Below are 12,007 nucleotides of genomic sequence, written 5' to 3'. Positions count from 1 at the left end.
TGTTGAACGAGTGAGCGAGCGCCCGCGCCGGCACTATGAAACGGCAGCTGGGCGGCGCTGCTAGCGCGCCGCTGCCACTGGCCGACTTCTGTTCCGAAGCGCCCCGGGTCAGAGGTGTAGCCCATCCCGCGCCGCCGAAGGTGCGAGCGGGTGGAAAAAGAGCTGCAGCCCGTCCTCCGGGTGCACGATGGGTACGGTCTGCATGGCGGGGAAGGCAGGCGTGGCCAGTTCCCAGCGCGCCGTGCGCACCAGCTCCACCGCCAGCAGCTGGAGCACAGCCTGTGCCAGCTCCTGGCCGAGACAGCTGCGCGCTCCGCCGCCGAAGGGGATGTAATGGAAGCGGCCCGAGGCGCCCCGCGCATCCTCCCCCGCCGCGCCGAAGCGCTCGGGGTCGAAGCCCTCGGGCGGGCTGCGGTACACCGCGGCCGTCTCGTGCGTGTCCCGGATGCTATACATCACGCTCCAGCCCTTGGGGATCTGGTAACCCTGCAAGGGAAGTGAGGGGACCCGCCTGAATACTAGGCACTTGGAATCGAGTTCTGAATCGACCCTCCACCCCAGGTCTGCAGGAACCGATGTCTAACCCCGAAGCTAGGAGAACGCTCTGCGTTCCAATGTCAGCTCCTTCTCCCGTGAGCTGTGTGGCCTTAGGCTGGATACTCAGTCTCTCTGAGCCTGTTTCTTATTTGATAAAATAAGACCCAAAATGCCCTTTTTGTTGTTTGGAGACTAGAATAACAGTCTGACATATATATGTATATCAATGATCACTAAATGTTATCTGTTGTTTATGTTTCAGTGTTTGGTCTTTTTTTTTTTTTTTTCTTGTGACATTAGATCCAGAGAACTAAGTTCCACTTTCGCACCTTCTCTCTGCCTGGGCGGGAACAACACAAATGACAGGGACCCTCATTCCTCTATGGTCAGCTCAATTAGAAAGCTCTTCTTTGCACTGAACTGAAAACTCTCTAACACCCCCCATCCCCACCATCCATTAACTGTACCATAATATTCAGGTCTGGTGGCCACACTTCAAGAAGATGCAAATGGGAATTAAACCCAGGCATCTTTAAAATGTTGGAAGGCAGCCTTCATGCTTCCTCTACCCACCTTCAGCTTTTTCAACTATTCTACTTTTTGATGTGTCTTCCAACGTCCCCCCCCATCCCACCCTACCCTACACTATTCTCCTTCCTTCCACTATCCTCCTTCCCTAGCCTAAACAAGAGCTCTTCCACACTCACTTTCCCTCTTTCACCTCTCTAGGCCTCATTTTTCCCATCTGTAAACTGGAGGATGGCTTCCCCTCTACTCCCCCTGGTGGAACTGTGCTCCCCTTCCTCTGTTTCCCTTAGACTGTAGAATGAAGTTTGAATTTCAAGATGCAGCATCCAAGACACTTCTAAACACCTCACTAATCCACCCACCTCTGCCTGGGTGGTCCCCTCTCTGCTGGTGTGCTCTCCCCATCCTAACACTTGACTGCTCCATGTCAAATGTCAGCACCCAAAATGTTCTGGTGTTATTCCAGACTAACTAACGACCACCATCTTCCTCACACCAGTTTGGGATGAAGTTATCCTCTTGACCTCCATTCTCTCCATAAAGAACTCCTCCCCAGCAGAATCCCAGTAGCTACAGTGCAATGGACCCCTGGTATGCAATGCCCCACAGATGTTCAGGGACTGTTTAAAGTAAGGCTCAAGGAAGGAGGTACCCAATCCAATCTCTGTCTGCAGGGACAACCATTCAGGCAAACACCCTGGGTTTGGAAAACTAGGCTCCACTCTGATGCTGCCACTGTGCCTTGCAGCCCTGGCACTACCTGACAGAGCTCAAAGGGACCAAGACCACTTTCAGAAAACAAACTGAGGCCCAGAGTGAAGAAGGAATTGCCCAAAGTCCCAGAGAGATGGAACCAGGCATGGGTTTCTTGAGCTTGTGAGGCAGTAGGGAAGTGGCTATGGGACACAGTGGGGAGGAGGGGCTCTCCTTGTTCCCCACCCACACTCATTGGCTAAGGAGGGGGGCGTACTGCGCGGAGAAAAGTATGTTTTTCTTCTAAAACTGGGCCCTAGGGGCGCCTGGGTGGCTCAGTGGATTAAACGTCTGGCTTCGGCTCAGAGTCCTCGGATCCAGTCCCCCCTCAGGCTCCCTGCTTCGTGGGTTGCCTGTCTCTCTCTCAAATAAATAAATAAAATATTAAAAAAAAAAAAACTCGGTTCTAATTGAGGGGACTGATCCTTGCCACGGAAGAAAACCTGTTCCTCGCCTTGGCTCGCCAGGTGTGGATTCCAACCGTGCATCCATCCGGGAAGTGGGACCTGGCTCGGCTAATTTTCTGGGCGGAAAGCGGAGGCTCGGGGCGGAGGCGAGGGTGGGGGGTGTGGGGGGTGGGGAGAGGCGACCTCGCGGGCCCAATCCCTCCGGCCCCGCCCCGCGACAGGTGGCGGGGGGCGGGGCAGGCGCGCGCACTTACGTCGAGCTCGAAGGTGCGCAGCGCCGTGCGGTAGCCCCCGGACACCGGCGGCAGGAGGCGCAGCACCTCCTTGACCACGCAGTCGAGGTAGCGCAGGCGGCCCAGCGCCGCGAGGCTGAGGTCGGGCTCGCAGCCGCAGTCTGGCCAGGGCCCCGCACCGCCCCCCGCGGCCCCCGGCGCGCAGCCGCACGCGCGCCCCAGTCCCTGCGCCGCCAGCTCCTGCCGGATCTTGGCGACGGCCGCCGGGTGCTGCAGTAGCAGCAGGACGAGGGACGTGCTGGCACTGGCCGTGGTGAGGAAGGCGGCGAAGAGGAGCTCCACGGCCGTCTCCTGCAAGACAGCCGGGACGGCGCTGAGTCTGCGGCAGCGGGCCCTGGCCGCAAGGCCTCCCGCCCGGCCCCGTGGCTGGGGAGCAAAGGGCCCAAATCTACCGTTGCGCAAAAGCCAGAGGGCGGCTCTGTGCGCGGGCCGGGAGTCGATGGAATCCCAAGCGTGCCGTTTCAGAAAGCCACATACAGCAATGACCAAAACCAGGATCTATCCCCTTGCTTTGAAAGGACTCCCAGAGACAGCGCTAGGAATTTATTCTGTGTGCTGCTCTTAGGGTTTTAAGTGTGTTAAGTCCTTTGATTCTGTGACACACAATTACTGCCTTCGTTTTACAGGGGTGGAAACTGAGGCTCTGAGAGGTGTTCAGGGTAGTCCCAAGCACTGGGGCTCGGGAGTCCCGAGCTCTTAACCACCCAGTGGTGCTGCCTGCATCCCCTGCTGGGCGTTGTGACAGTGAACTGGGTTGGAGGTGGGAGGGCGGAGGAAAGCCTCTGCAGCAGGAGTGGGGCCTCCGTCGGAGCAGAGGAGGCATCGTGGCTTCCTCCTCCTGCTTAGTGGAGTGGTCCAGTGAGTATTAAACCTCTTCCAGGTCTGCACTGTCCAAGAAGGACAGAGAAGGGGCCTGGTGGCTTCATCCTCCAAGCCCCAGCCTCACCCTCACTGCCTCCCTATGTCTTGCCAGCTCCCTATGTCAATGCCCGCACAGTTTGTGTTCATGCATTGATTTGTCTGATCATAGAATGAATGTGTACCCCGGCCCTCCCACACCTCAAGAGCAAGGGCTGTGTTTTGCTCTCTGCTATATCCTCAGTCCCAGCATAGAGCCTGATGCCCGGCAGACACATCATAACGTCTCTAGAATGAATGACCTGGTCCAAGGCTAACCGCCTGCCCTGCACATGGGAGGCCCAACATCCTTCCTGGCTAGGCCTAATCTGCCTGGCCTGCCCCTGAGGCCCAGACCAGAACTAAAGAAGCCTGATTTGGGGGGGTGCAGTCATCTGCCCACCAGCCCTGTCAAGCACTCTCTTTTCACAGGGGAGGGCTCTCCCAGGACTCATGAGCCCACTTGCTCATCTACTTCTAACCACCTGAATACCTCCAGATCTCATGACTCAGGAATCAGAATCAAGATTATTAGCCCCATACTCAAAGAAGAAACTTAAGGCTGAACCCTACCCTTCATGGCTCTTGAAAAGTGGGAAATTAAGGCCCAGAGAAAGGCTGGGAGTTCTTTTGGAAGGGTTGGGGTGTTCCCATTTCTAACTTTCCCCTGCTGCTCCTTTCTGCATTCTCCAACCTCTCTACTCCTTTCTGCATTCTCCAACAGCTTTTAGGGGCCACTCCAAAGCTTCTCTCCTTACTTCCACTGCCTGTGCTCTACACATACCTGGAAAGGGGCTCTAATTCTCAGGGGAGACCTCCTGTTGGCAAAACAGGTTAAAGGTGCCAGGTGACAAGGTGGCTCATGGAAGAAGAATGTCGATTTTGGGAAGAAGAGGGAGCTTCAAGGAGGATGTGTAGTTTGACCCTGAACCCTAGGGTTTGTAGAGAAAAGGAATGGAGAGGCCTTCATATGGGGTGGTGGTGGTGGTGGGGAGCAGCAGAGGCAAAGGTGTGAAGTGACAGAGAAGGGGGTGGGGAAAGCAGAGCTGTTTATGGCCAGAACCTGGAAGCAAGGGCCACTCTTACAGAGGTGGATGGTGACTGGCCCAAGGCCACAGAGCTAGTGGCTATGGCTGAGCCATGACTGGAACCCATGGCTCCTCTTTCCCCCTCTCCTGAGGAGTGCCTATGGCCAAATAGGACCCCAAGGAGGGCAGAATGCCCCATGTGTATGGGGACCTGCTAGGAATGAGAAAGAAGTAGAACCTTCCCACTGCCTACCTTGAGCTCCTGCACTGAGAGCTCATGGCCCAGCTCCCTAGTGCTGTGGATAATCATGTCGAGGGCGTCACCCGGCTCTGCAACCTTGTCTTCGTGAAGCTTCTCTGCAATTGCCTCCTCCAGGTACCGATGCAGCTGGTCTCGTGCCCGGATGCCCTGATGCATGGGGAGAGAAGGGAGGTGGGGCAGGAAGGCTGAGGGGGCCAGACCTGTACACCTACCCCGCCACATCCTCCTGGGGCTCTTCTGGCTTTGCTGAGATCCAGGTGTTAAGCTTCTCAACTTAGCTCCATGCCTGGCACATAGTAGAGGCTCAGTGAATGCCCAAGAACTTATCCGCGATCTCTACACATAATTCTCTCTTGATTATCACATTTCAACCTTTGAGGCAAGGCAAAGAGTTACTGTCATCCTGAGAGGAGGATGCTGAGGGGTCAAGCAATTGCCCAGAGTCACAAACCTCTCAGTCCCCAGGCCTGGCACAGAGCCTAGTCAGGCCCTTTCCCTGCACTAGACTCAGGCAGGGGCAGTGGGCACCAGAGTAGAGAGGAAGGAACATCTTGATGCATCCAGCAAAGCTCTGGCTTAGAGAACACTACTGGATGTTCTAAGCATTACCCTCTTTAAGCTGATAGCCAGGGGGTGGGGATTCGGGGAGCAAGCATAGCAAAAGCATCTGAGCCCTTGGGCTTTGAGAGCATAGGAGATCTGGTTGAAATCCTGCCTCTGCCCCTACTAACTGTGTGATCTTGGGGAAGTCACTTAATCTCTCTGAGCTTCAGTTTCTTCACCAATAAAAGAAGAAGAAGAACACTTTGCAGGTTGAGAGGATTGAATCAGAAAATATATTCAAGGCGATCAGCCTAAGGCATGCCCCTTTGTACATAACTATTATTTTTATTCAGGTGAGGAAAACCCAGGCATCGGTACAGTGAGAAGCCTCAGCTCACGGACAACAAAAAGGCAAACGCAGCCTCCCAGTTGCTCTCGGTCAAACGCAGCCGGCCCGGTCGCTCGGAAGTCTGAGGAAGCAGCGGTTCTTTGCTGGGGAAACTAACGCGCCCCGAGCCGCGGACGGGAGCGGGAACCCACTCCTCTCAACCCAGTCTAGGCCTGAGGAACGTCGCGGCGCTCGTGCGCCCATCAGTTGCGCAGCCATCCGGGCTTCCAGAGACGCGCGGGGGGCCAGGCCAAGGGGCGCCGCTCGGCTTGCAGCTGGGCTGACTGCTTGGGCGGCCGCCCCCGAGACTCAGGGTCGGAAGCCAGCGGCCGGCGGGTCCGCCGCGTATCCCCGCGGGGCGGCCCGGAGAGGCTCTGCGGCCGCTCGGGTCACACCGCGGGCGAGGACAGAGGTCAGCCCCGCCGCCCGCCGCCACGCCACACCACCTCCCCATCCAGGCCCCTGCCTCGGTCCCGCCGGGGAGGTGACGCAGAGGGCGAGCCGAGGGAGCCCCCGCTGGGATCCCCAGAGGAAGGTCTGAGGCCAGATCGCCGGTACCTTACGCAGGCCGCTGAAGGGGACGTCCAGGGGCAGCGAGAAGAGGTTCTCTACGAACTGCTCGAAGGTCCGGGCCAGCTCCGCACACTGCACCTCGTCCAGCCGTAGCCCCAGCAGGATGCGCGCAGCCATGCGGAAGGTGAGCGCCTTGGCGGCCTGGTAGACGGCAACGGGCCGGCGGGCCGCGCACCAGGAGCGCACCTCGCGCCGCAGCGCCCCTTGCAGGCGGGGCACCAAGCGCTGCAGAGCTGCACGGCTGAACACACGTGCCAGGACCTGTGGGGGGCCCGCGGCATGAGCGCCGGCCGCGGTCCGTTCGGCTTCCTCTGCTCAGCGATTCCAGAGGAGCCAGGAGGCCGATTTCGGTCCCCTTCTCCTCTTCCAAGCGGCCAGGACCTAAATGTGTTGGCTTTTGCTCCCGCCCGCCCGCCATTCCCTCTAGCTCTCTGATGTATACAGTCCCTCCCATCCACCCAGGCTCCAGATGCCACCTCCTCCAGGAAGCCGTCTCTGGTCCCTCTCTGAGTCTGATTTTCCACCACTCCGGTATCAGAATCACATAGAGAAGATCGGAGATGAAAGGCCCCTTGAGTCCCAGTCCTGACTTTATAAACCAAAGCGGGAAAAGGTAAGAGACTGGCTCAAAGCCACCACTGGTTAGCCTGGGGTCCCTGCCAGCTTCAAAGTGTGCCCCTAAAACCTAGCCCCGGCTGGCCCACAGCAGGTTCCCCGGGAACCGCATGCCTGACGTCCCAACGGCCCCTTCTTTGGTCTTGGCTCACCTTGCGCCGCCGCCGGTGCGGCTCGCCCACTGCGCCAAGCAGCGTGTGCGAGCCCAGTAGGATGTGAGCGCTCTGCGGCCACTGGCTGCGCACCAGGCGGTGCTCGCCCAGCAGGATGGTGCGCACGTTCTCGGCGCCGCTCACGCGGATCACCGGTCGGCCGAGCAGGTGCGTCTTGAACACTGTCCCATAGCGCTCCCGGCGGGAGCTGTGGAAGCGGGAGCCCTGCGAGCGAGGCGGAGCGAGGCTGGAGCCGCAGGGCCTCGGCCGGGGGTTTGGCCCAGGCCGCCCAACCGCCCCTCGCCAGCAGCTCCCCGCTCCAGGCGGGCGCCTCACTCTTTACAAAACCGAATCTCAGATGGGCCCCGATGGAAATGTAGATGGCATTGGTCTGTTCCCATTGGTGAGGTGAGGAGACTGAGGCTCAGCATGGGGACCTGGGCGCCCGAGGCCTCACGGCTGAGAAGTGCCCCTTTTCCTTATTCCGTGCTTGCAGGGTAGAGGGCGAGTGTTCTTAGAACCCCTCGGTTCACCCTGGCGTTGCGTCGGGTCGTGTTTAGGTTGCGCTGGGGAGAACTCCGGCGACATACGGTCCCTTCAAGGGAGCAACTGAGCAAAGGCGAGGGCTGTGTCTACGCTCTGGGACTCGGGCGACAGGATGAGGCCGGCTTGGAACCCTGGGACTGCTGTGAGTGAGGAGGGTCCGGTGGGAGCCAGGGAAGAAGGGGCCGTGCGGGGTGCGAGCTACTCACCTGAACTAACCAGTGCAGCGTTTCGCCGAAGAAGGGCCAGCCCATGGAGCCCTTGGGCAGGGGCAGGGCGGAGGCCCGGTCCCGGCTCAGCGTCCAGCGGAGCGTCCAGAGGTGCTGGGCCAGGCTGAGCAGCAGGCCGGCGCACAGGAGAGCGGTGCCCGCGGCCCCCAGCACCGACAGGCAGCTGGGCCCCCAGGGGAACATGGCGAGCCTGCGGGGACCGGGCGGCGCCGGAGCGCAGGGGCCGCGAGAGCCGGGGCGCTGCCAGCGCCCAGGGCTCACCTGTTGGTCCGGAAAGGGCCCGGGGCGTGCGGGCCAAAACCGAGATTTAGAACCTCGGGAAAGGACCTCGCGCTAGGGGCAGTGGTAGTAGAAGGCGGCTGCGACCGCACGCCCTTAGGGAACGGGCCTTCCTCTGGTCCGACGGCGTCGGGGCCCAAACGCCAGTGCCTCGCTGGGGTGGCGGCTTCCTCGCGACCGCGGTCGCCGGCATCCGCGGGTACCGCCCACCTCCTCCCCGGGTCCCCGCTCCTTTGACGGAGCGGAGGCGAGCTAGGAGAGGAGCAACTCTCCGGGGTTCAAACGTGCGCTGCCATCACCGGGGCCGGGCCCCCGCCCCCCGCCCCACCGCCCTCTCTCCTCGGCCCACCCTGGGCACATTTATATAGATATTGGCTCCCTCCCTATGGACCCATCCCGATTCATACAACGTGACGCGCCCATGCATATTTAAAGCGCTCGGAGCAGAGTAATGATTGGAGGCGGGGGGCAGCGGGGGCTCACCCACCGGCTAGTGGGGAGTGGCAGCCGCGAGGCGCTCGGGCCGGGCTGGGGGCCGCGCCCCGCGCAGATCCTCGGGCGGGGCCTGCAGTTTCGCGCCAGAAGTTCCCGGCTGTTCGCGGCAGCTCCGCGGGTGGGCGAACCCGGGCCCTCCGGCGCCCCCCGTCCCCACCCTCGAGGCGGGGTGCCCATCCTCTCTGGGCACGCAAACCTTGACGGGCTTGAGGTGGGGCGTGGGCGGGGGGAGTCCCCTTGGCTGTTTCAGTTTCCAGAGAAACTGAGGTCTTCGATGGCGGCCTTGCGTTGCAAGCACATCAAGGGATACCCGGGGTCGAGATTCTCCGACATCCCCATCCCCACTCCGCACCCGCTTCTGATCTGCCGCTTCAGGGCCCCTGCGGCCCGAAGCTTCGCCGAGACTCCGTAATCCCGCCAGCAGCGGGTATCTCCCGGCGCCTTTCCGGTCCCCGGGGCCGAATTCGCCGTCCCCTCGCGCTCGGAAGGCCACTCCACCCCACCCCGTTCGGTCTCCCAAGATGCTTCTCCGTTTGCGTCCGGTCCGAGCGCTCCAGATCTCCCAGGGCGTTGGCGTCCCGGTCCCTACAGGGCAACCCGAGAGTAGGCGGCGAGGGGCAGGGGTGTCGGATGTATTACGAAAGAAGGTGAATCTCACACCGTCGTGGCTGCGAACCCACCGTGGTCTGCTTCAAGCCGTGCAACAGCGGAGTGTCCCCGCATCTGGGGACGCCTCAACCAAAGCCAGGGAGACGCCCTGAGTGTCCCGCGGGGCTGGGGAAGGCAGGCGACGGACAGCCACATTCCAGTCTTCAAAAGAGCTAGCTGTGCACCACTCCTCTTCTAGCTCCCAGATTTTACTGTGCCGCAAGAATTGCCATGTTTTCCATGTAGTGTTTTTTAAAATGTGAAGTACTTGAAAGATTGAGATGGTGAAGAGAATAAATGCTTATATCTTTGTTTTGGTGACACTCCCTATTCCAATAACCAGGGAATAAAAGTCTTTCTAAAGGAAGAAGTTGTTTTCAATAAGGAACCTCCGGATAAATTCAACAGCAATGCATTTTCTACAACTTGCTCAACCTTTTTAATGTTTCTTCACAAAATCAAGAAATGTACATATAATTCTTTACACTTATTTTACAGAGTCAAGTGTAAGTTTCTTACAGGCATAAATCCTGAAAATGCAAAAGGAATATTTAGCATAAATACAATGAAAAGAAAGTTGGGATCAGACTGGTATTTCCATTTGGACCACGGTAATCTACACAGAAGAAAATGTACATTCATTTTAGATTTTCCAGAGTTCATTTCGTTTGGCTTGTTTCCATACAAAGGATAGGTACTGACATCTGCTATCTGAATAAAGTAACCTGACCCCTGTAGAAACTTCTGTGTGTACAAACATATCTACCCTAGCACAAGCAGCACCTGAAGTGGTTTACCTCACTTCATTCCTTTCCTCTTTTAACTTGAACCAAACCAAACCAAATAAATCCTAGAATGGGGTCAGCTACAAATAATATGGTTAGAAATATTAACTCTGCTAACCAGAAACAACACTGCATTTTTAGAAAATCCAAACACCTTTTTATTTCTTTCATATTCAGAACCATTAAATTAAACCACCCAAGCAGAACAAATAATTCACATTCTTACTGAGTTAAATCAAGTTTGATTTCAGGGATCTTTAAAGATTTGCATATTTTCCCCTCAGAATCTGCAATATTGGAAAATTTAGTCTACTTAAATCATATTGAAATGAAAATAAAAATTAAGCCACAAAATGACAGTGAAATACTCCCATATCAGACATGATGGCATTTCAAAACTGGATAGTGATGAAAAAAAAAAAAAAACAACAGAAAAGACATTCAAGTCTAAATAGAAAAAAATACTTCTATGTAGAGGCATATAAGGTTTTTCTAATGTGTTTAAAATCAGTTACATACACAACTTTGACCGAATTTATATATTACATTTTGCCTTTTTTCCCTAAATGTGAAAAAATTAATGTCACACTTTCCATATATAAAATAGTATCCAGTTATTTAAAAATCCATACAAATGATATTTTTGTTTCTTGTTTCATCTCTCATCAGTGTCTTTTTTTCTACTGCATTTTTAAATGCTGCAAACAAATTAAACTATCATGACCCGTGCTTGTTAGAGATCAATGTTGAATCACAGATTTGGTGTCACGGAGTGCAATCCAAGTCTATGTATGCTGGGACATCCCATTCACCAAACTTCTCAGCTGTTTCACGACTGTCTCTATCAACTTCTGCTTGTCTCGATCATTCTTCCTGAACTGAGCAAATATATTGTTCTTTTTGCTAGTATCCTTCATCCTAGGAATATATGTGAATGAAGAAGCTTGGTAAAAGGAAATTAAAAGCTATGCTGTCACAAGTAAAATATCTTGGCATGCTCTGAATTATCTCATACTAATTCTTATGCTTGAAAAATATACTTCAAAGAAAGTGGAGACTAATAAAAATACAGAGAAAGTAATTACACAAAAAATTAGTAGCTTTATTTTATGCTCTATATCAAGTGGGTTTTTTTTTTTTAAAGATTCTTTATTGATTTATTCATGAGACACACAGAGAGAGAGGCAGAGAGACACAGGCAGAGGAAGAAACAGGCTCCATGCTGGGAGCCAGACCTGGGACTTGATCCCAGGTCTCCAGGATCACACCCTGGGCCAAAGGCAGCGCTAAACCACTGAGCCACCTGGGCTGCCCCTCAAGTGGGGTTTCTGCATTAGTATGTAAGTCTAAAGTATGTTAATTTTTCTAATATAATATTTTCTAGTATCATCCCACAAAGTATGCTAAAATACATACCCTCTATGGACTCTGCAAATCACATTCATAGCAAAACAAGGTGAAGGAAAAATAACATTAGAAAATCTAAAGCAGCATTTTTTTTCTTTCTTTCTTTCTTTTTTTTTTTTTTTTTTTTTTTTTTTTTGTGGCCTCAGTAGTGTTTCATGGCATGGTAAAATAAATTTACATTTGTTTTATTTTATTTTATTTTATTTTATTTTATTTTATTTTATTTTATTTTTAAGATTTTATTTATTCATGAGACACACAGAGAGATAGAGAGATAGAGATAGAGAGAGAGAGAGAGGCAGAGACACAGGCAGAGGGTGAAGCAGGCTCCATGCAGGGAGCCTAAAGTGGGGACTTGATCCTGGGACTCCAGGATCACATCCTGGGCCAAAGGCAGGTGTTAAACCACTGAGCCACCCAGGGATCCCCAATTTACATTTATTTTAAACAGTTCCTTTTGTCCTCTCAAATCAAATACATGATAGATATTTTAAAATGTGGGAAAATAATAAACACTTTTACTTCAAAAACTGAAAATTTTAATAGTGATACCTGAAATGAAATATGATTAAAGTGAAAGGAAAACCTGCCACATCATGAGAGGGAAAAGTAACACCTAAACTTCTTTTTAATTGGACAAGATG

General features: G+C 54.4%; 2 protein-coding genes across 17 annotated transcripts in view; both read right to left on the bottom strand.

Moving 5' to 3' along the window:
* Positions 1 to 92: 92 nt before the first annotated feature.
* On the bottom strand, positions 93 to 8,286 carry LOC112672071 (cytochrome P450 26C1). Its single transcript, XM_025466542.3, has 6 exons — positions 7,729 to 8,286; positions 6,977 to 7,201; positions 6,195 to 6,470; positions 4,697 to 4,852; positions 2,480 to 2,809; positions 93 to 486 (listed from the first exon to the last, which is right to left on the bottom strand). Exons 1-6 carry the CDS (start codon positions 7,930 to 7,932, stop codon positions 109 to 111), a joined length of 1,569 nt encoding a protein of 522 aa, XP_025322327.1. The 5' UTR covers positions 7,933 to 8,286; the 3' UTR covers positions 93 to 108.
* Positions 8,287 to 9,586: 1,300 nt separating this feature from the next.
* The window catches only part of EXOC6 (exocyst complex component 6), a 223,923-nt gene continuing 221,502 nt past the window's right edge, over positions 9,587 to 12,007 (bottom strand). For all 16 annotated transcript variants that reach the window (XM_049103546.1, XM_049103545.1, XM_049103543.1 and 13 more), the window contains one exon: positions 9,587 to 10,874. In XM_049103546.1, the coding sequence (XP_048959503.1) occupies positions 10,742 to 10,874 (133 nt within the window). In that variant the 3' untranslated portion in view covers positions 9,587 to 10,741. The remainder of the gene's footprint in view (positions 10,875 to 12,007) is intronic.

The sequence above is a fragment of the Canis lupus genome, chromosome 28 (assembly GCF_003254725.2).
Source record: "Canis lupus dingo isolate Sandy chromosome 28, ASM325472v2, whole genome shotgun sequence".
In the NCBI taxonomy this organism is placed as follows: Eukaryota; Metazoa; Chordata; class Mammalia; order Carnivora; family Canidae; genus Canis; species Canis lupus.
The sequence above is the reverse complement of the archived record's forward strand: the minus strand, read 5'-3'. Positions and strand labels throughout refer to the sequence as shown.

What these genes read in the sequence shown, in the direction of transcription:
- LOC112672071 (XM_025466542.3), bottom strand. Translation starts at nt 7,932, where the DNA reads ATGTTCCCCTGGGGGCCCAGCTGCCTGTCGGTGCTGGGGGCCGCGGGC. An exon ending in CCTTCAGCGGCCTGCGTAAG is followed by an intron (nt 4,853 to 6,194) that starts GTACCGGCGATC and finishes CCCATGCATCAG; the next exon opens with GGCATCCGGGCACGAGACCA. An exon ending in TGCGCACCTTCGAGCTCGAC is followed by an intron (nt 487 to 2,479) that starts GTAAGTGCGCGC and finishes CTTCCCTTGCAG; the next exon opens with GGTTACCAGATCCCCAAGGG.